The sequence below is a fragment of the Lissotriton vulgaris genome, chromosome 8 (genome assembly GCF_964263255.1).
Source record: "Lissotriton vulgaris chromosome 8, aLisVul1.2, whole genome shotgun sequence".
NCBI lineage: Eukaryota > Metazoa > Chordata > Amphibia > Caudata > Salamandridae > Lissotriton > Lissotriton vulgaris.
This window is the reverse complement of record NC_141696.1, coordinates 1561328700-1561349189: the sequence shown is the minus strand read 5'-3', so window position 1 is coordinate 1561349189 and position 20490 is coordinate 1561328700. Positions and strand designations below refer to the sequence as shown.

Below are 20490 nucleotides of genomic sequence, written 5' to 3'. Positions count from 1 at the left end.
GTAAGAGTGGTCTGCTCAATTCAGACACTCTGTTCATCACCACCCCCTTTTGTAAATCGATTTTGGCCACTATAGGTGTGGCAGGGTATACTCAGACATGAGTCCCTTTCTCACTGCTCCATCAGGATTCAAGCAAGCTGGGCCGAAGAGGCTGAAATGCCAGAAACCGGTCCCCGGTAGCTTGTCTCCTTTCTGGTAAAGAATTGGCTTGGTAGTTTAGTCTGCCCTGTTCCCATGATGCACTGGGCCAGGGACAGACTGATTTGCATATAGCCAGGTTCTGAGCTGGGATGGGGCAGTGAGATAAATAACGGTGATGGATCAAGCCCTGATCTTTGGACTGGGTAAGAGTGGTCTGCTCAATTCAGACACTCTGTTCATCACCACCCCCTTTTGTAAATCGATTTTGGCCACTATAGGTGTGGCAGGGTATACTCAGACATGAGTCCCTTTCTCACTGCTCCATCAGGATTCAAGCAAGCTGGGCCGAAGAGGCTGAAATGCCAGAAACCGGTCCCCGGTAGCTTGTCTCCTTTCTGGTAAAGAATTGGCTTGGTAGTTTAGTCTGCCCTGTTCCCATGATGCACTGGGCCAGGGACAGACTGATTTGCATATAGCCAGGTTCTGAGCTGGGATGGGGCAGTGAGATAAATAACGGTGATGGATCAAGCCCTGATCTTTGGACTGGGTAAGAGTGGTCTGCTCAATTCAGACACTCTGTTCATCACCACCCCCTTTTGTAAATCGATTTTGGCCACTATAGGTGTGGCAGGGTATACTCAGACATGAGTCCCTTTCTCACTGCTCCATCAGGATTCAAGCAAGCTGGGCCGAAGAGGCTGAAATGCCAGAAACCGGTCCCCGGTAGCTTGTCTCCTTTCTGGTAAAGAATTGGCTTGGTAGTTTAGTCTGCCCTGTTCCCATGATGCACTGGGCCAGGGACAGACTGATTTGCATATAGCCAGGTTCTGAGCTGGGATGGGGCAGTGAGATAAATAACGGTGATGGATCAAGCCCTGATCTTTGGACTGGGTAAGAGTGGTCTGCTCAATTCAGACACTCTGTTCATCACCACCCCCTTTTGTAAATCGATTTTGGCCACTATAGGTGTGGCAGGGTATACTCAGACATGAGTCCCTTTCTCACTGCTCCATCAGGATTCAAGCAAGCTGGGCCGAAGAGGCTGAAATGCCAGAAACCGGTCCCCGGTAGCTTGTCTCCTTTCTGGTAAAGAATTGGCTTGGTAGTTTAGTCTGCCCTGTTCCCATGATGCACTGGGCCAGGGACAGACTGATTTGCATATAGCCAGGTTCTGAGCTGGGATGGGGCAGTGAGATAAATAACGGTGATGGATCAAGCCCTGATCTTTGGACTGGGTAAGAGTGGTCTGCTCAATTCAGACACTCTGTTCATCACCACCCCCTTTTGTAAATCGATTTTGGCCACTATAGGTGTGGCAGGGTATACTCAGACATGAGTCCCTTTCTCACTGCTCCATCAGGATTCAAGCAAGCTGGGCCGAAGAGGCTGAAATGCCAGAAACCGGTCCCCGGTAGCTTGTCTCCTTTCTGGTAAAGAATTGGCTTGGTAGTTTAGTCTGCCCTGTTCCCATGATGCACTGGGCCAGGGACAGACTGATTTGCATATAGCCAGGTTCTGAGCTGGGATGGGGCAGTGAGATAAATAACGGTGATGGATCAAGCCCTGATCTTTGGACTGGGTAAGAGTGGTCTGCTCAATTCAGACACTCTGTTCATCACCACCCCCTTTTGTAAATCGATTTTGGCCACTATAGGTGTGGCAGGGTATACTCAGACATGAGTCCCTTTCTCACTGCTCCATCAGGATTCAAGCAAGCTGGGCCGAAGAGGCTGAAATGCCAGAAACCGGTCCCCGGTAGCTTGTCTCCTTTCTGGTAAAGAATTGGCTTGGTAGTTTAGTCTGCCCTGTTCCCATGATGCACTGGGCCAGGGACAGACTGATTTGCATATAGCCAGGTTCTGAGCTGGGATGGGGCAGTGAGATAAATAACGGTGATGGATCAAGCCCTGATCTTTGGACTGGGTAAGAGTGGTCTGCTCAATTCAGACACTCTGTTCATCACCACCCCCTTTTGTAAATCGATTTTGGCCACTATAGGTGTGGCAGGGTATACTCAGACATGAGTCCCTTTCTCACTGCTCCATCAGGATTCAAGCAAGCTGGGCCGAAGAGGCTGAAATGCCAGAAACCGGTCCCCGGTAGCTTGTCTCCTTTCTGGTAAAGAATTGGCTTGGTAGTTTAGTCTGCCCTGTTCCCATGATGCACTGGGCCAGGGACAGACTGATTTGCATATAGCCAGGTTCTGAGCTGGGATGGGGCAGTGAGATAAATAACGGTGATGGATCAAGCCCTGATCTTTGGACTGGGTAAGAGTGGTCTGCTCAATTCAGACACTCTGTTCATCACCACCCCCTTTTGTATACTCAATGTCGGCACTATCCCAGTGAGTACTCGCTTAACGAGACTTTCATTGTAAGTACTTCCCACATGGGAACGTTATTTTTCCCAACCGGCTCTGCTGTCTTCTTTTTTTACGCTGACTTTATATTCTTCACAGATAACTACGCTGCACACTACGCTTTAAGCGGCTGCAGTTTTCTTTGGTATGTGTTCACGTTCTAACAATACGTCTTACTTTCTATAACTTGTTAATGGCGCCACCATTCACCGAAAACAACAGGCTTGAATCTCCAGTCACTCAACAGACTTTGCGCACGTTTTTTGTCCCTGTTGTCCACTATGTTAGTTTTCACCTGCTATGACCCCGTGGCACACACTTTTGATCTTCGTTTACTATACGCACAACTTCCTGGGTTTTTACCTGTACTTTTATCTTACCCTTACTTCTTGATTCGAATCTGCATTTTCAACTCATTACCTTTGATCATTGAAATCCATGCATGTTATGATTTATTGTTGGTATATGTTATTTTGAGACTTGACTTGATACTTCTCACCCAGACCGAACATTTTTACTGCTTTGTTAACAGAATGTTCCCCCGATGAAGGGCACCAGTCATGCCCGAAATGCATTCGGACTGATTTAAGAATGATGTATATACTACTTGTAAATATTCCTGGATTATGATGTCTGAGATTAAGACACTCTTCAAAATGACAGTCCGTCATTAAAATGCTCTAGAAAAACTCTTCTTTGGTTTAAAGACTTTGTCTCTTCAAATAAAACTTTATAATACCAGTTCCCATTGGTATTCTTCATGCTGTGCGCAGCGGGACAGCTCCTAACTGGAGTTGCATTCAGACATGTGTAGATTTGCTCATGCTAACATCTGAGTTTTGTAAGTCCACGTTCCCTCCAACCATTTTTTCCCAACTCTGGAAGAAGGTTTACGTATGCCATTGTCGGGAGTAAATTTCCAACATTTCTTAGTATGGGAAAAGATTAGAGAAGAGTTGTTGAAAACCCTTAAAACATGCAAGTTAGTAGGTTTGCACAGACTCAAAAATGCATTCTTACTCTGGAACTATTGCTTACCACTCCCTTCAGCCCCACTATGTAGATCTATGGAAACGTGGCAATATAAGGTGATTGCATGTATTCAAACACTACTATGGTATGATCCTGGGCATAATCAGAGAGCCTATATCCGAGCTCTCATATAATGAGATTGCTGCCATAATTTGTCACCGCACTACATGGCACCAAAGGGACAAGTGGATTTTATCTATCTAGGTGTGTGTGTGTTCCCTCTCTCCCAACCTCCCTCCCCCGGATAGATATTTTTTAATTGCTATGGTATCCCAATTGTGGGTGGGACAATTCATTGCCTAAGACTTTAATGAGAAGTTCTTTATAGTAGACCTAAGATTACATGTAAGTAACTTTTCTTTCTGCGGTTGCCTGGTAATCCTCAGTTATATGTTCTCTCCACAGTTGTTGATAACAGCAGTAATTGGGCAGTGTGTGGGAAGAGTTCTGGAGTCATCTCAATGCCAGTTGCTGCTCGAGCAACACACAAGGTGCATATGGAAGTAATGCCTCTCTTCGCTGGCTACCTCCCATTTCCTGATGTTCGACTCTTTAAATACCTCCCGCATCATTCAGCGCACTCCATGCAGCTCGATGCAGGTAAGGCGTGTGTGCATGTGCTGATGGCGTTATGTGCTGCCAATAGAGACATCTAAATGAAAGCAAAATGTAGAACATCATCCTGATGACCCCAGTATGGTCAAACTTCCTTTCGGTGAACAAAGACAGGAAATGGGGCATCTCGGGGCAGAAATTAAGAAGTCAATAGAAAATTGATGAAGAAAGGGGTAGAGTATTGGAGTGGAGAATGGGAAGACATAATAGGATGTAGGTATTAAGACAGTTACTATGTTTTTGTATGGTTGAAATACTAGGCTATAGGTTAGCACACTCCTGTGGCATTGGCAGGAGTACATAAACAAGGGTATAGATTGGGGTAGAGCAGCAGTGGTATCAGCAGGGGTTAGGTACAAGGATGCAGGCAAGAGACATTAGCTTCTAAGTGGTGGTAGAGGAAGTATGATGTGGGTCGGTCAACTGTACTAAAGTACAGACAGTTGTAATGGCACATGGATAAAGGCAGTCATAGAGATAGAAGCATCTATATATAGGAATAGTGACATACGCATATAGCCAAGGTTCATAGTAATAGAGTACAGGTAGAGGAAAACACTAGGGCTTAAGTCGGAGTAAAGGTAGAAACAAAGGTATGGGTGGAGGCCAGGAGTAGATGACAGAATTTCCTTAATATAGGTGATGGGATTCACAACAGTGTAGTTAAAGGGATGAAAGGAGGGAGAGAGAAATAGGGGCGGGACAATAGGGTTCATCCTCCATAAAAAGACACAGAGGCTGTGAAGGGAAGTGGAAAAATGTGAAAGCATTGTAGTTCCCCAATAAAAAGAAAAGCAAGGTATGTAATTGATTCCGGAAACAGAGGTCTAGGCGATTCTGGAAGCAATAAGGAACATTTGTCAACATGAAGGGCATTCACCGGGATGCAGTAAACATCCAGAGAATGCCATTCATTTTTTTTTTTTTTATTTTTTTTTTTTGGAAAACCTTTATTTAACAGTATGTGCAGACAAATACGGGCCTACAACCCTCAGGCCGGCCTCGACAATAATGGGCACACCAGCAAGTAATTACACTTCTCAGCGACAAAGCAATAGATCAACGAGTAGACCAGGTTACGTTATACACCATCGTGCCGCTAAGCGTCAGGATAATGAGGTTTAATTTTTAAATAAAGTTCTGAAATGAGTCCGTAGCAACAGGTCTGGAAGGAGATGAATCAGAGCAATGCAGTTAGGACTTATACTGGGCAGCGATCACAAGGAGGGTCAGCAAGCATTATCCGTAAGGCAAGCGATCGCACTCAATGAAACCAGGATAGTTAAGAAGCATATCAAATGGCGATCCCCAAACGCTACCCATAAGCACCCACTCCCCCCATAGACCCAAGAAAGAAGTAAGGAAGGAGCCAGCTAGAAGAGTAAGAGTAGGAAGAGAGAAGAGAGAAAGAAAGAAGAAAGAAAGAAAAAGGAGGCCCATAGAAAGAAAAAACCGATAAGAAAATATACCCCCCACCCTACACGCATGCAGAGGCTACGGCCTACCCCCCCCTAGCAGTGTGTCTGTCGCCCCAGAAGAATACCCGAAATGTAGATGAAGAAAAAGAATAGAATGTCACGGTTGATCGGAGGAGGGCCAAGGATTTATATAAGCAAACAAATTCGTTACCCGCGGTCACCCAGCCCCAGGCCCCAACCTAACACCCATGCTACATGTACCTCCAACAGTCACAAGTCCCAGTCCCAGTCTTATATGTTCCAGTGTGCAACAAGAAAGTCCCCGTCCTCAGCCTTGACCCCTTCGAATCTGCAGTCCAATCGAAACCAGTGTCAGTGCAGCCAGCTTGGACGAAATGGACCACCATGGAGACCGCTGTAGAAGTTGGGGTGCAGGAGACAAGGCAAAGTGGAGTGAGGCTTGACTGTAAAGAACCAAAGGATGCACCATTGCCAAGCCACGGCTAGAGCAACTAGGAGCAGAACGATGTACAAGTTCCAAAATAGCAGCCGGCCGGTGCACAGATAGCAAGTCCAGGAGGGCGCTCGGAAACGTGGCACCCAAGAACAAAGGGGATGGGCGAAGCGGCGACGGGGACTCGAGCCCCGGCCGTACCAAGGAAGCAATATTGTCAGACTCCTCCAGAGAAGGACCGAGGAGTACCGCAGCGGGTTCTGGGACACGTCCCCCCGCCACCGTCCCTTACCCCAATTCGGGTGATCCACCGACAGTCGGCTGAGGATATGGCTTAACACGCCGCACTGGAGAATCATCCTGGCCAGCCAACAGGGCCCCATCAAGCCGGTCCCCCAATTCGGTAGCAAAGTCGCGGAAGGCCGATCGCAGGTCCCCCAGTGCAGCCAGGATGTCGCAGAGCCTCAGCGGTGGATCAAGGATGGAGGGTGCTGCTGTGTCCGCCATCTTAGGCAAACATCCATTGAGCGTCCCGGGAAGCAAGCCCCCGACACCAGCCATCGGTATCAGGAACGTAGTGAAACCTTTGTGAAGCCCCGATGGTGCAGGGAACGTGGAGGCAGCCGGTTGTGAAGAGGCTGCAAGGATATGAGTAACTGTAGCGCAGGGAGACCCACCGGCAGGATCAGGGCGTCCGTTGCAGAAGATGGCGACCGCTGCTACAAACTGCAACAAAGAAGCAATCCCGGACCCCTTCTGCTGGGCCGGGATACATGAAGCAGGAGCCGGAAACAATGTTGCGAGCGAGTCGCGCTGGGCTGCTGTGCAGGGAGAAGGCTACCGTGAAAAATCCACCAGCGCCGCGCTCCAGGTCCGGTGCCCCGGCTCCTCCCTCTCCGCAGCGGCCGCCGCTGTCGTAGTCGCCTCCGGCCGTCCCCACCAACAATGGCCCGGCTGCTCCCTCTGCAGAAGGCCGGAATGGCGACCGAGGCTTAACTTCGCCGTGGCGGCTCCGTTCCCGACCGGAGACACTGCATCGGGATCAGGAGTGCAGCGCAGGGAAGCGTGATGCTAGGAGGCGCAGGATTTTAACCAGGATCTCGACGAAGGGCGTCAGGGCCGGCGGAGCCGAAGAGCTAGGCGGCCATCTCGGCTGCAGGCTAGCCATTCATTTTTTTATTTTTCATTTTTTAATTTTTTTGTCCTCATTTGCCTCTATCGTACCATTTTGCTTTTCTCGCCAGCCGAAATGTCCATAACCTCATTTGCTGACATGAGTCCCCGACGGTGGAGTAGCTGTAGGGCGCTCTGGAGCCACCAATCACACCGTACCGAGCCCAATACATACACCAACCCAGTGAAGAAATAAAACAATCACCATGAAGGAAGGTGCTATCAGCCGAGACGGAAAAGGGGCTTAATCATAGGACACCTAAACTAAATAACAGTGCTTTCAACAATTCATAATAGGTGCCCAAAATTCCTGTCTACTTCACCCCTTAATTCCGCTATATAGCTTTGCCACATTTCTTACAGATGATAGCCAACCTTCATAACTTGGAGAATCGGTGAAACCCACAGTTTACAGATTTCCCTGCGGGCCAGTAAAATCTCATAGAATATCAAATTTAGATGATCCTTATTGCTTACACTTTCAGAGTCCATCAATCCAAAACTAACTAGTAAAGCGCTTACCTTAACTTGTATCATCAAGGAATCAGATAGCGTTTTACTCACGGCCATCCAAAAGGGCTGGATCTTTGGACAAAGGGAAAACATATGGAATTCGGCTTCCCTCATGCTGCCGCACTTTGGACACGCCACATCACCTCCTCGACCAAACTTTGATAGCCTCCGAAGAGACCAATAGGCCCTGTGAACGGTGAAGAGATGATTCCTTCTCAGGTACGCAGGTTTTACTATTTTGTATAAAGTACGCATAGATACTTGCCATTGATCTACAAGCGTAGTTGACAGCAAGCATCTGCCCCAAATTTCATCAGGAAGGCTGAAGTTCCCGTCCTCCATGTCCACCATGAACCAATACCAGAGTGCGATCTCCTTGACTGGAGACTGCCTGGAGACCACTTTCTCCTCAAATTCGTTATAGCCTCCATCTTTTGTACTAGAAGCTTGAAACCAGCTCAAAACTTGGAGATATTTAAATCTTGATATTCTTTGACCTGGTATCTGGTTACATTCCTCCCATGAAATCAACCTCCCATGAAATCAACTGATCTTCCTGTAGGAGATGATTCCAAACTTCTATGCCTGCTTCCCTCAAGGGTGTGGCCAACGCATCTTTGGCCATTCGGGGGACCCCGGTGAATCCCAAATCGGAGCGTAATGGCTGAAATATGGCAGCTTCACAGTTCTCCTTACTCTATACCATGTCTCAGCCATGCCTCTTAAGATTTTCAGCTTTACTTTTTTGAAGTACCTTGGGTCGGCGTACTTAAACATAAAACCTCCTTCCCTCAGGTTGTGGCTTTTCAACTGGACCTCAAACAAACCGTCTATTTCTGAATTAGATGGTGTGAGTAAAAGCATTCTTCCATTTTTTAACAAGAAAGACCAAGAGTACAGCAGCAGATCAGGTAACGCTAGGCCTGCTTTTTCCAATCTCCTTTCTAACTTCTTCCAGGAGATTCTTGGCCCCTTAGAAGCCCAATTGAAAGAGCTGATCTGACCCTGGAGTTTTGAAAACCAAACTTTAGGAAAGGGGAGAGGAATAGACTCAAATAAAAACGTAAACTTCGGCAGTATAACCATTTTTATAAGATTAGCCCGACCGAACAGGGTCAAAGGTAAATGTGCCCATTTCTTCAGCAGGGTGACCACTTCCTTAGCAATCTCGAAGTTTACTTCCGTGATCTTAGCGATATCCTGTGTAATCCTTACCCCTAGATACCTCATGTCCTTAGTGCATCTTATCCCATCTGCTGTAAGATTCCAAGTCATAATCTCAGTTTTCTGTTTATTAATCTTATACCCTGAGATAATCCCAAATTCAGTGGTAATTGCTAGAACAGCCTCAAGTGCACTATGGATCTCACTGGTAAAGATCTGATTTTGTTTGCGTATACGCCTATATTTTTACTCCACCCATTATAATTAAAAGCTCGAATTTCTGCGTAGTCCCTGAGCCGTCTAGCTAGTGGCTCTATATAGAAGTCGAATAACAGGGGGGACAAAGGACAGCCCTGTCTCGTTCCCCTTGATATCTGAACTGGTTCGGTCAAAACTCCATTAACTAAAACCCTAGCAAGAGGTGCCGCATTTATACCCTCAAGCATTTTACATATATTTGGACCCAGGTTAAGAGCTTTGACTACTGTTTTTAAAAAGACCCAATTGACACTGGTCGAATGCTTTAGCGGCATCTAGTGCCATTACCGCTAAAGGGAGATTATCCGTGGTAGCCAGATCTATTGCCCCAATAAGATTGAATGTCAGTTCTTAAAGCATTCTCCCTCGGATAAAATCCTTTTGATCCTTATGTACCACCAAGGAGATAACCCCGTTGAGCCTTTCTGCTATGATCTTTGCAAAAAGCTTATAGTCAGCGTTTAAAAGTGACACTGGCCTATATGAATTGCAATTTTTGGGGGATTTATCAGGTTTCAAGATTAAGGCTATGGTGGCCTCTTTCCAAGAGTCTGGAAAACCTGCTCTAGACATAAAAATATCATTAAACATAAGTAACAGGATCGGTCCCAAGGTATCCGCCAAGGCCCTATAAACTTCGTGAGGGAGACCATCCGGTCCCGGTGCCTTCCCTTTCTTTCCTTCACTTATTGCTTTCTGTAGTTCCCCTATGCTGATCTCTCCATTCAAATGCCTAGTCTTCTTCATTGGAGCTGCTCATACGGATCTTGCGCCAACCACCTCAGCACTTCTCCTGGGGTGACCTCCAAATCCTCCTTATACACATCCGCATAGTGTTTATAAAATGCAGCTACAATAGCCTGGTTGTCCGATAAGAGCCCAGGTTTGTTCAAACCTGATCTCCTTAATTGTGTTCCTAACTGGGTCTCTCTTGACTTTCCATGTAATAACTTACTAGCCCCCTCCCATACTCAAAATGCTTCAAGCGGCTTGTTTCCCATCTCTCCCTAATCTTTGCTTGAATAGTGGTAGACAAGGTTGTCTTCAATGACTCAATTTGTCAGCCTGGCATCCTGTTGTCCCCGGTCCTCTGCAGAGATCAGACGGGCCTCTATCCTCCGAATTTGTTCCTCTAAATCCAAAGTCTTCTGATGGTATGATCTTCTTCTAGCTGCTGCATGAGTACCTAGTCTACCTCTCAAATAGGCTTTGTAGGCATCCAAGAATATTCCCAGTGAAGAGGGATAGAACTCTACTGTCTCTAGTTTCAGTATACTAATAGACTGTGGGTCTAGCAAAATAGAACAATCTAATGCCCATCTAGACTGGGGTTTTGCCTCGCCAGACTTATACAGAGAACTATAGCTGAATGAACTGAAAGGTGTTGAATATCTAAAACCAGGTCCCTTAGCCTATTATCAATTATCAAAAAATAATCGATCCTAGAAGGATGTCTGTATTCCTTATTATGGAATGTATAGCTTCTACAGGGACCAACTCTTTGCCGCCAGATATCACACAGACCCAGTTCTTTGATCGTATGGTGTACCAGTGCCGGTATTTTCGGATTCACCGCTGCTCTACTATTAGATGATCTATCCAATTTATGGTCAATCACAGGGTTTAAGTCCCTCGTCATAATGAACGGATCAGGAAAGTTTATAAACTCTGCGTATAAATCTTCAAGAGGAGCGTATCATCTTGATTTAGGCCGTAATAGCCAACTAAAGTATACTTATGTCCATGAATCCTTACCTTTGCTATCAGCCACCTCCCCAAGACAGATGACACATTACCTTCCACCGTGATATCCATCCCCTTTCTCAAAATTGCAACCCCCTTGGTTACCGCCACCTGCTTTGTTACAAGTGCACTGGAGATCCATTTTTTTACTTTAAAAAAGTCTTGACTCTCAACCTCTGTAAAGTGGGTCTCCTGCAAGATAATAATTTGTGCCCGACAGTCCCTCAGGTACTGCCGTATTCTTTCTCGTCTTGCCCTTACCCGCAACCCATTCACGTTCCAGGAGAGTATTATCTCATTAACTACTCTCTTTGGCAGAATGAAGAGATTTCATACTGCATCAATCGCTGGCTTGAGGCTAAAATATTGATATGGCAAATGAGGATTTTTTTTATTTTTCCCCATGATGCTCCCCACCCTGTTCCCCCCCAACAAGAAAACCTCCCTCCCCCAGGAAAACCCTCCCCTGACTTTCCAACATAGGAAACCCCATAGGAGTCCCTTCCCCCAGAGTTGCATCAAGTATATATCCATGCACAACACTATAAATCCAGGAGAGAAGGAAAGCAAAAAAAACAGGTTTAAATGAAAACTGATACAAAAGTCGTTCTTACGACCATTTTCCCTTTTTCTCCTGGTGGGCGGTCGGGAAAACATGGCGGCCAGCTAGCGGGCAGGTCTTGGGAGTCAGGAACCCAGAGGAGCATTTTTTCTCGAATTCAAGGAACGTTATGCGGCGCAAGTATTAGAAAGGTAGAGAGGAGGAAAAAGGCAGGTTGTGGATACGTGGAATTCAACTGAGGTAGACCTGGTATGTTCTTTATAGGCTACGCTCTCTGAGACGGCAGCTGGCAGTACGGTGTTGTGAAGCGGGAATCTCTTTTTACACTGTGGAGTCTGCCTTACTGAGGGGAAGTAGAGACGGTGCAGAAAGTAAAACAAACTTCATGACTGCCCATCGAGTGTTTCGCCAAGTGTTTCTCCCTGTGAGGCATTTTCTGTGAAGTGGCAATACGGCTGGGGGTCAGCCACTGTTGCGCGCGTCGCTGGAGCTAGGGAGAGGAAGACGCGCCGCCTCTCGAATCTCCTTCAGGGGGAGGGGGGTTGGAGACGGGCAGAGCAGCACTAGTGCTAGTCCCTCTGAGCCCAGCCCTCGGACACACGCCACAGATGCACAGAATACTGCAGTAAAAGCGGCCAGCATATCTTCGGCTCTAGAGCTCATCTCAAAGCAGAGAAAAGGGGGCACATTGGTGAATAAGGTAGGAGCTCTGGATTGTTTACCCCCTATTGTTTACCCGGACTCCTCTTGCCTCACTCAGTTGAATGGTATGAGTACTAAATTGAGTAGAGGAAGGAGAAGGGGGATTGGGGGAGCTATGGAGGGTTCTGGTGTGTCCAGGTACAGGTTGAGTGCTCAAGGTGATAATCTTGAGGTGGTAGAGGCAGCGGCTGTCTCAGGTAGAGTTGACTCTAGAGCTAAAATAGAAGGGGTGCAGGGGGTAAGAGACTCAAAAATCCTTTAGGACATCAAAGGAGGGTGTGGTTAAGGACACAGAGATAGGGAGAACAGCACGGAATAAGTTAACAAACCGATTAAGCTTTGAGCGTAAAATTAAGGTTACTCCCTCACTGAGAACTTATTTCAAAATCCTACCAAAGACTATTATATTAAGTAATCCCAAGGTGGATGTTGCGATTGATCAGGGCTCACTCGATAGTAGAGACAGTAGAGATAACGTGTTGTCTCCGCCCTCAGCCTCCGTTTCGGCTTCCGTTTCGGCTTCTGTCTTGATTCCTGTTTCTGTCTCTGAAAAGACCCCAAGTATAGGGGACTGGTCAAAGGATCTCTCTCCAAATCGCTACCAGGTTCTGGCATTAGAATCTGTTCCCTACGAGGTTCTCCCGTGTCCGCCTGAAGACTCTGTAATCCGTGTGGACGACAACAAATTAATCAAGGTGACCGGCAAGGAGTAGTGTTCTCCCTTAGAAACTCTTGACAAAGAGGACATGTCTATTGCTAACCTCCTTACAACTCTTACGAGGGAAATAAAAAGCCGCTTCGAGATCTCTGAGGGCAATCAGAAGGACATCAGAGGTGTGTGCCATAATCTGGAGAAAAAAAATTGATGACCTAAGCTTGAGAACTGTGATTCTTGAAGGGGAAGTTAAGATACTAAAAGAAACAGTCGAAGGTAATGTAGCTGAACTAGAGGTTCTAAAAAAGAGAGATAGTCAACAGGAGAGACTGGAAAGACCAGAGAATTCAGAGAAGAAATAATCTGAAGTTTTTGAAGATACCAGATGGTAAAGAAGGGGAGGACGTTAAATCCTTTGTTATTAGTCTAATCAAAAAAGAGCTACTTATTGATGAATCGGAGGAGGAGATAAGCAAGGACATACAGAGAATACATAGAGACCCCTAAAGACCCAACCTAAATAGAGCTAAACCTAGGAGGGTCATGGTCATTTTCTTGACATTCTCCCTTAAGGAGAAGATTCTGTTGCGTGCCCTGTCAAAAAAGGGGATGGAGATTGATGGAGTTAGATTCGAAATTAGATCTGATATCTCGACCGAAACTTCTAACAGGCAATGGGAGCTAGGTAAGAGAATTGAGTTTCTTAGGAAGCTAGGGGCGTCGGTGCAGCTAAAATTTCCAGCGATGCTAAAGGTGATGCTTAATAACAAGATGCACTCCTTCCGCTTCACTGAATAAGTGGATAGGTTCTTGGAGGGTCTACAGTCAGGGTCTCTATAAGAAGCACATTCTATAAGAAGCACATTTCTTGGAAATCTTGGGGGGCTTAACGTTAGCTTTAGAACATTAGGTCTAGGGAAAATAAGGAGAAGAAAAGAAGAAGAAGAAAAAAAAGGAAAATGGTTGTGAGAATGCCATTGTGGAAAAATGTGAGTAAACCAGTTTGTGGGGGTTGTTTCTCCTGAAGTACATTTTTCTTCAGGATACAAAAACTACTTGAATTACTGATGCGACTGACACCAAAGAAAGGCAGGCATTTCGGTGAGCGTGATTAAATGATTTTGTCCTATGCCACAGCTGTAGAGTACTTGAACAATTGTGGCCATACAACAGGAACAGTGTTAGTACTCGAGGAACGAATAGACTCCATTTTGTTACAAAAATTGGCACTTGTCTGTTAAACTAAATGTTGCTTGTGGGTGTTGCAGAGCCCTTTCTATGGATGGCCTGATCCATCTACACCATGTTTTGTCAAACAGCGCGTAGACCACTTGTATAATGTCAATGGTATAGTATCATCCATGAGTGGGATACCAGAGCCCTTCAAATTGTAAATGTAAGTGTAGCCAGATATGCTGCAGTCTTTTGTGTCTGAAAAGTGATGCCTCAGCTCCTTAAAGTGATGCCTCAGCACCTGTTCCCTAGGCTCTTTCTTTAGTCAACTGCTGCCATTTGAACCCCAAACTCCAATTTCTGCTTTGGAAGGAATGAATCTGTAGAGTTCTACTTGAAAATTGGATGTAACCAAATAGTCCTTTGAGATAAGGTAATGAGACGAGAAAACTCAGACGGCACAGCAGTCTGTTATGGCAGGATTTGATCTCCAAAAGCCCAACTAGACCACTTCAGCAGGGAGTAGAAGGAATCAGGATTATATATACCTAAAGTAGCTACATATAGTCTGCGGAAAGCATATAGAAGCACTATTGAAACTGTTAAACCTGCCTGTTTTAATACTAGAGTTAAGGAAGCAGGAAATTGCAGCAAAGAGCTGCTTAAAATTTTGTGTGAACCACCCTTCTCGCCTCACAATACGCTGCAACATCTTTACATTCTAGATTATGGCAATGCCTATAAGTCATGTCCTTTCTGCCTAACGGATGTCATTCTGAACATGTCTAGTACTGTTTTTTTTTCCAGTTGTTGGAAAATCTTTAATAAACGGATTACAAGCAACAAAAAAACATTTGTGTGTAGTGAAGCCAGATTATTCTTTCAGTGAATTTTCTGACTAGGGCAGGGTGTCATTATCTGCAGAGCCTATCCAGGATTTCTTTATGGATAAAGTGGCCTGCATTAGTCTGAAAAACTCTTGAGGTGAGGAAGAAATGCACCCTTCTCCGGTTGGGATGTAAAGGAATTCTAGTAATCCACCAGCCAGTTTCATCTTGTCTGATCCTATTTTCACGATCATTCAGACCACGGAGATGGAAGAAATATTGGAAGGCATGAATACCACTCAATGCTCTGGGGATCCCTGTCCGGCAATTTTGATAAGATATATTCCCATATTGGCTCCAGTGATATCGGCGATTGTAAATGCGGACTATTATAGGGGTTGAACCCTGACTATCTGAAGCAAGCTTTGGTGACTCTTTTATAAAAGAAACCTTCCATAAAAGGTGCTAACCATAGGCGGATTGCCTTTCTTGCCACGCTGACATGCTATTTCAAGCTCAGAGTGGTAAAGAACAGATCCTGTGCCACCAATTGGACGTTTTGGTATGGGGCCCGCAGGCCTGTTCACTGTACATACATACATACATACATATGTACACAGACACACACACATACACATATATCATGATTTGTTGGTTGTACTGGGATACATTTTTACCTGTGCTCGGATGACATCCTGCTGGTTATCCCTCTTAGTTGTGACTTTATTCAGGGTTCCACACCCTTGTCGCATAGTTTTGATGCCATCAATGGGTAGATGCACATCATTTGTCTGGCACTGAATGTCAGCAAAGCAGAGTCTCTGTGGTGAGAAGTTCAGCAGAAGATCATAACTCCTAGAAAAAAACACTGCAATCTGTCTCTCACACAATTTTAAATCATTAGAGCTCACTTAAGATCAACAGCTCAGTATTAAGAATAAAATGAACTCTTGAATGAGGTTCTGTAGATTTTATATTAATCCGCTGGTAAATCTTTGGTCTGTTTGAGCTAAAAGTGTGTAAACTACCATATCCAGGGCTATTATCAGAGCCTAATTAAATTGCTTTTGTGGTAGCTTCCCAGAAAGGGTCGGGGTGCCTCCAGAAATGACAGAACCTGGCAGCTTAGGAAGTGACTGGTCTGCTTCACAGAGAACCTGCTAGCCCTACATTCAAGTTGATTGACTGACTACATTTGAGTCTAATTTAGGAAGTTGGTATTAATCCATAAAATTATTTCTGGCGATGGTTTTGTTCACTGAAAAAGAGCCTGCATCCCTGATCCCTCTGCCCATGGTAGGCTTTGCAATCACAGGATTCTGGATGTGAATTGTCCTAAGGATAAAATTGAATACTGTTGGTGAAACGACGACACAGGTTGTGGGGGACAGTAGTGGAGTGCGCTCCATCTTCATCTGTGTGCTCATTTTTAAGACTAGATTAAAAACGTATTTGTTAGTAAGTTGACTTCAGTCCAGTTAGTTTTTCTATGTCAAAAAGTGATATCCAAGAAGAGATGTCTTGTAGATGTTTCCAGCGTCTGATTGATGTCAAAATCTCGTATATCAAGGTCAGGTATACGCTAGCTGTCTGCTATGTTAGCCAGCAAGGCAAGACCAAGTTATAGTCAATCCGCTTCCTCCGTCTGCAGTACCTCAGTAATTACCAACAAAAGCTTTACTACTAGAAGGTGTTTCCATCTTTAGCCCTACCAACGCCTCCATTGACAGAGCCATACAAAATGTCCTACTTGGTTACTGTATGCACCTATGTCTTGCACGCCAGTTTTTGTGCAGTTCCATATATATATTGAATTGCGCGAAACTAGCATTCAAGCCCATGTATTATATAGAGATAGAGGTATAAAGATAGATATATATGTATATAGAGATAGATTTAGATATAGATATATATATATATATATATATATATATATATAGAGAGAGAGATAGATATAGAGATGTATATATAGATAGATGGATGGATGGATGGATGGATGGATGGATAGATCTGCATGGAAACTGGCATGCAAGAACATATATTACATATATGTAGATAGACTGTAGGGGTGTCCCACTTAGACATAGTTGATCTCACACTGGTGTTGTAAGCATGGCTCTAAGGTAGTATGCTATTGAGCCCATTTCAGGTATGTGTGTAGTGTACTTTACTAAACTACAGTGGGTTGTCCATAGGCCTCACAGGAGGTGTCTTTTCAGTGGCAAATATATACCTGTGACCTCTTGACTTTAAAATTGCGGGTCATGTGAAGTCTTTAAGAGGGTAATCCATTTAAGGTGAAGATAAAATTGTCCACAGCTGTAGCCTGTTAACACAAGTCAAAACCCCAACATTATAGGACAGTGTTACAATGATTGTATGATGTCATCAGTGATATCATTTTAGTTATCAGTGATGTCATCAATGATGTCATGTAACATGTAATGAATGATCTGTGAGGTCACAGCAGAGCATGACGGGGTTGCAAGTTCTAGTTGGCTCAGAACTATTGAATTTCAGTATTTTTTTTTCAGTGTTGGTTTTTGTTATTCAAACACGTTACTACAACATCACTTTAATCTTTGTTTTTTATTACCAGTGAATTATCATTATATTCGCACAACTCCCCTGCTGAGCACAGCTTTTGGCCATGCACAGCTGTAGGTTGCAAGCAGGGCCAGACCCGCTCAACCCTTCCCTTGTTTTTTCTTTTTTTTCCTTTTGCAGGGCAGGGGGCTGAGTCCCCAAGTCCTAAAATGGCTGCTGCCACAGCTTTAATGTTGTGACGGCCAATCAGATCTTCTCTTTAAGATCTTGTCTTTAGATCTATTGGGTCCACGGATCCTCCATGGCCTGATATAAATACATAAATTCTGAGATTTCATTTCTCAAAAACTACTGAACGGATTAACACCAAATGACAAAAAGTACACTCTGTGGACCAAGACCGAGGTTTCTGCCAAATTTAGTGTAATTCAGTTCAGCCCTTTTTGCGGTTTAGATTTTCAATTTTCCCATGGAAAACTGCATGGGGAAAACACGTTATGGAATCCTCTTATTTTCTTGTCCCCTTGGATGAATCACGCTGAAACTTTTCAAGAAGGAGCTGAAGCGTATAAACTATTTTTGCGGTAAAGTGTTATGAAGATTCATCAAACTGCACTAAAGTTATTACAAAAGCAAAACATGGTTTGCCTATGGAAACCGCGTTTACTTTAATTTAAGAAAAAATTTAGAAATTCACTGAGAAAAGCAATGGTTAAAGGGACAATCGTGTTAGGTGAAAATGTCAATTAAAACATCACATTTTATGACTGGAATTCCCCAGTTAGTTATATCAAGTAACTAGAACTTTTGCCATTGTACTAACTAAACTTGACTCTCACTTTGCATCACAAATATTGGGTAACTCATGAAATGTTCTGTGACATTGATAACATTACTGCAACATCCGAAAAGACATAATTGATGACAAAACTATGCATGCCGGGGGCACAAGTTATATTTACTTGTGAATAGATTTTGAAAACTTAAGTCTACAAAGATATTCTCTAAAGAGCTTTTCAGAGATCAAAAAAAACCCTTAGAAAAAGTGGAGCGCCTAAAGCAATATCAGCCCTCCAAGCAGAATCTAGAAACTGTACACAGCAAGCATACAAACAAGGCCAAAGCAACCTTCGACTCAGAAATCCACTTGGCTCAAAATTGTACTAAAAAGCTATTTAACTTTGTCAAAAAATGATGTAATCCACCAGCTTCTTTTGATAATTCTAACAGAGAAAATATGTGCAAGGAAGTCTTCCTAGAATTTGAGGACAAATAAAGATCAAAAAAATTCGCCAAACCGAAATAAGAAATGTAACTAAGTGGCCAAAAGATCATAACAGCTTCCAACCCATGTCTAATTTTGGATGTATGTATGTAGTATTGTTATAATGTGAACCTAGCCAAAAGGCAGTTGAGGTGGGACGTTGTATGAGCGAACAAAAAGTCAGTCTTCCACCAGGGTGCTTCCACCTTCCTCTGAGGACTCCAGGAGAGGGAGATCCAAAAAAAAGAGTAAATCCTCAAAGACGACATAGTTCCAGGTAGATGTCGAGGTAGTAGATGTTGAGACAAAGTGCTGTTCCTACATGCTCTCCGTCGAGAGCTGGGTCGACGTTGAGAAAGATGCGACATTTGACGTCTAGAAAGGCGACATTCGGTGTCTTGGGTTCCAAGAATTACTAATTCTGCGGATAATTCAATTTGTATTCCTAAACTGTTATTTAAAAAAAAAATTATTTCCATAATAAATTGACGTAATTTAGGACAGGAAAAAAACATATGCTTGGAATCTGCAGCAAAATGGCTACACCAATTACACTAATCTCCACTTTTTGCCTTCCATTTAGCTAACTTAAAAGGAGTGTAATATAAATCAAAAATAGACATAAAATGTTGACTTTTAATCGGTCCATTAAATAAAACCCTACTCGACAACTCTATTGATCTAGACAGGTCAACATTTTCTATTTCGAGTCTTCTTTGCCATTTATCTATATGTACACTCAAATCATCCTGGATTCTATTTACAATCATCTGATATATAACACCAATTCTACATCCCTTTCTGCAGCTTTCCAACACATCATTTTTTCCCATCATGGTTAGATTTGGAAGATTTTTAGCCTCTAGAAAACTTCGAATTTGGAGGTACTTAAAGAAATCTGTTCTCAAAAGATTATATTTTTGCTGCAGATAGGAATATGAAGCAAATTGCCCGTCCTGATATAGATCGCCTAACAAACATACTCCTAAGGAGTGCCACCTCTGCATAACAGGGCCTCTAAAGATTTCAGGCAAAGTCGGGTTGTTAAGTATCGGCGTATAGTAATTCGGGTCTAGACAACAATTAAATCTTTTTTTGAACTGCTTCCAAATTTGGAAAGTGGTTATCATAATTTTAAATTTAGTTTTTTGATAATAGCTGGGCTCTATTACTCTCGTCAGACATTGTTGTGCTTCCTTTCCCAAAACCATTTCATAAATGGTCGGCCTGGTTGATTCATCCATTATGGTGTTGTGGAAAAATAGAATTCCCATATATCTTAATGAGGCCGCCCAATAATATAGCCGAAAGGTCGGCACCCCCAGCCTCCTATAGTCCTAGCTAGTAAGAGCTCTTCTGGCTCTGCGGTAGCCCCAAAAAAACCTAGAGGCCATTCTGTCAAATTTAGAAAAAAAACAGAGGGAAACAAAGGTATCATTCAAAACAAATAAAAAAATGTATGTAGCATTAGCATTTTCAGTACATTAGTACGACCATACAGGGATGAATGTAAATTGTATAATCTCTCAAAAGTCCTGTTAGCTGAATCTAGGATAGAGTCCGTATTGAGCCGTACAATGTCCTTTATTTTGGCGGTTATGGTTATACCGAGATAGGAAGCTTCAGCAGAAAGCACCATACCATCAGGCCTACCCTCAGTCGAAAGAATCAGCTGTGTCTTCGAGATATTCAATTTATATCCCGAAAACTCGCCGAATTCCTGGGCTAGTTCTATCATTTAGGTAATGCCATTTTTATATCAGAGGTGACAATAGCAACGTCGTCAGCGTACGCATAGACTTTATGTTCTATTTGATGGATCTTAACTGGAGGAATATTAGCTTCTTTTGCTAGTTTAGTCAAATAAGGGTCGATATATAGCGCGAACAG

At 43.9% G+C, this 20490-nt stretch overlaps 1 protein-coding gene across 1 annotated transcript in view; it reads left to right on the top strand.

The window, feature by feature from the left end:
• Positions 1-20490, top strand: part of LOC147700414 (trafficking protein particle complex subunit 10-like) — a 74368-nt gene that overhangs the window by 27458 nt on the left and 26420 nt on the right. Inside the window, exon 4 of the mRNA XM_086935830.1 lies at positions 3938-4132. Coding sequence (XP_086791956.1) covers positions 3938-4132 — 195 coding nt within the window. The remainder of the gene's footprint in view (positions 1-3937; positions 4133-20490) is intronic.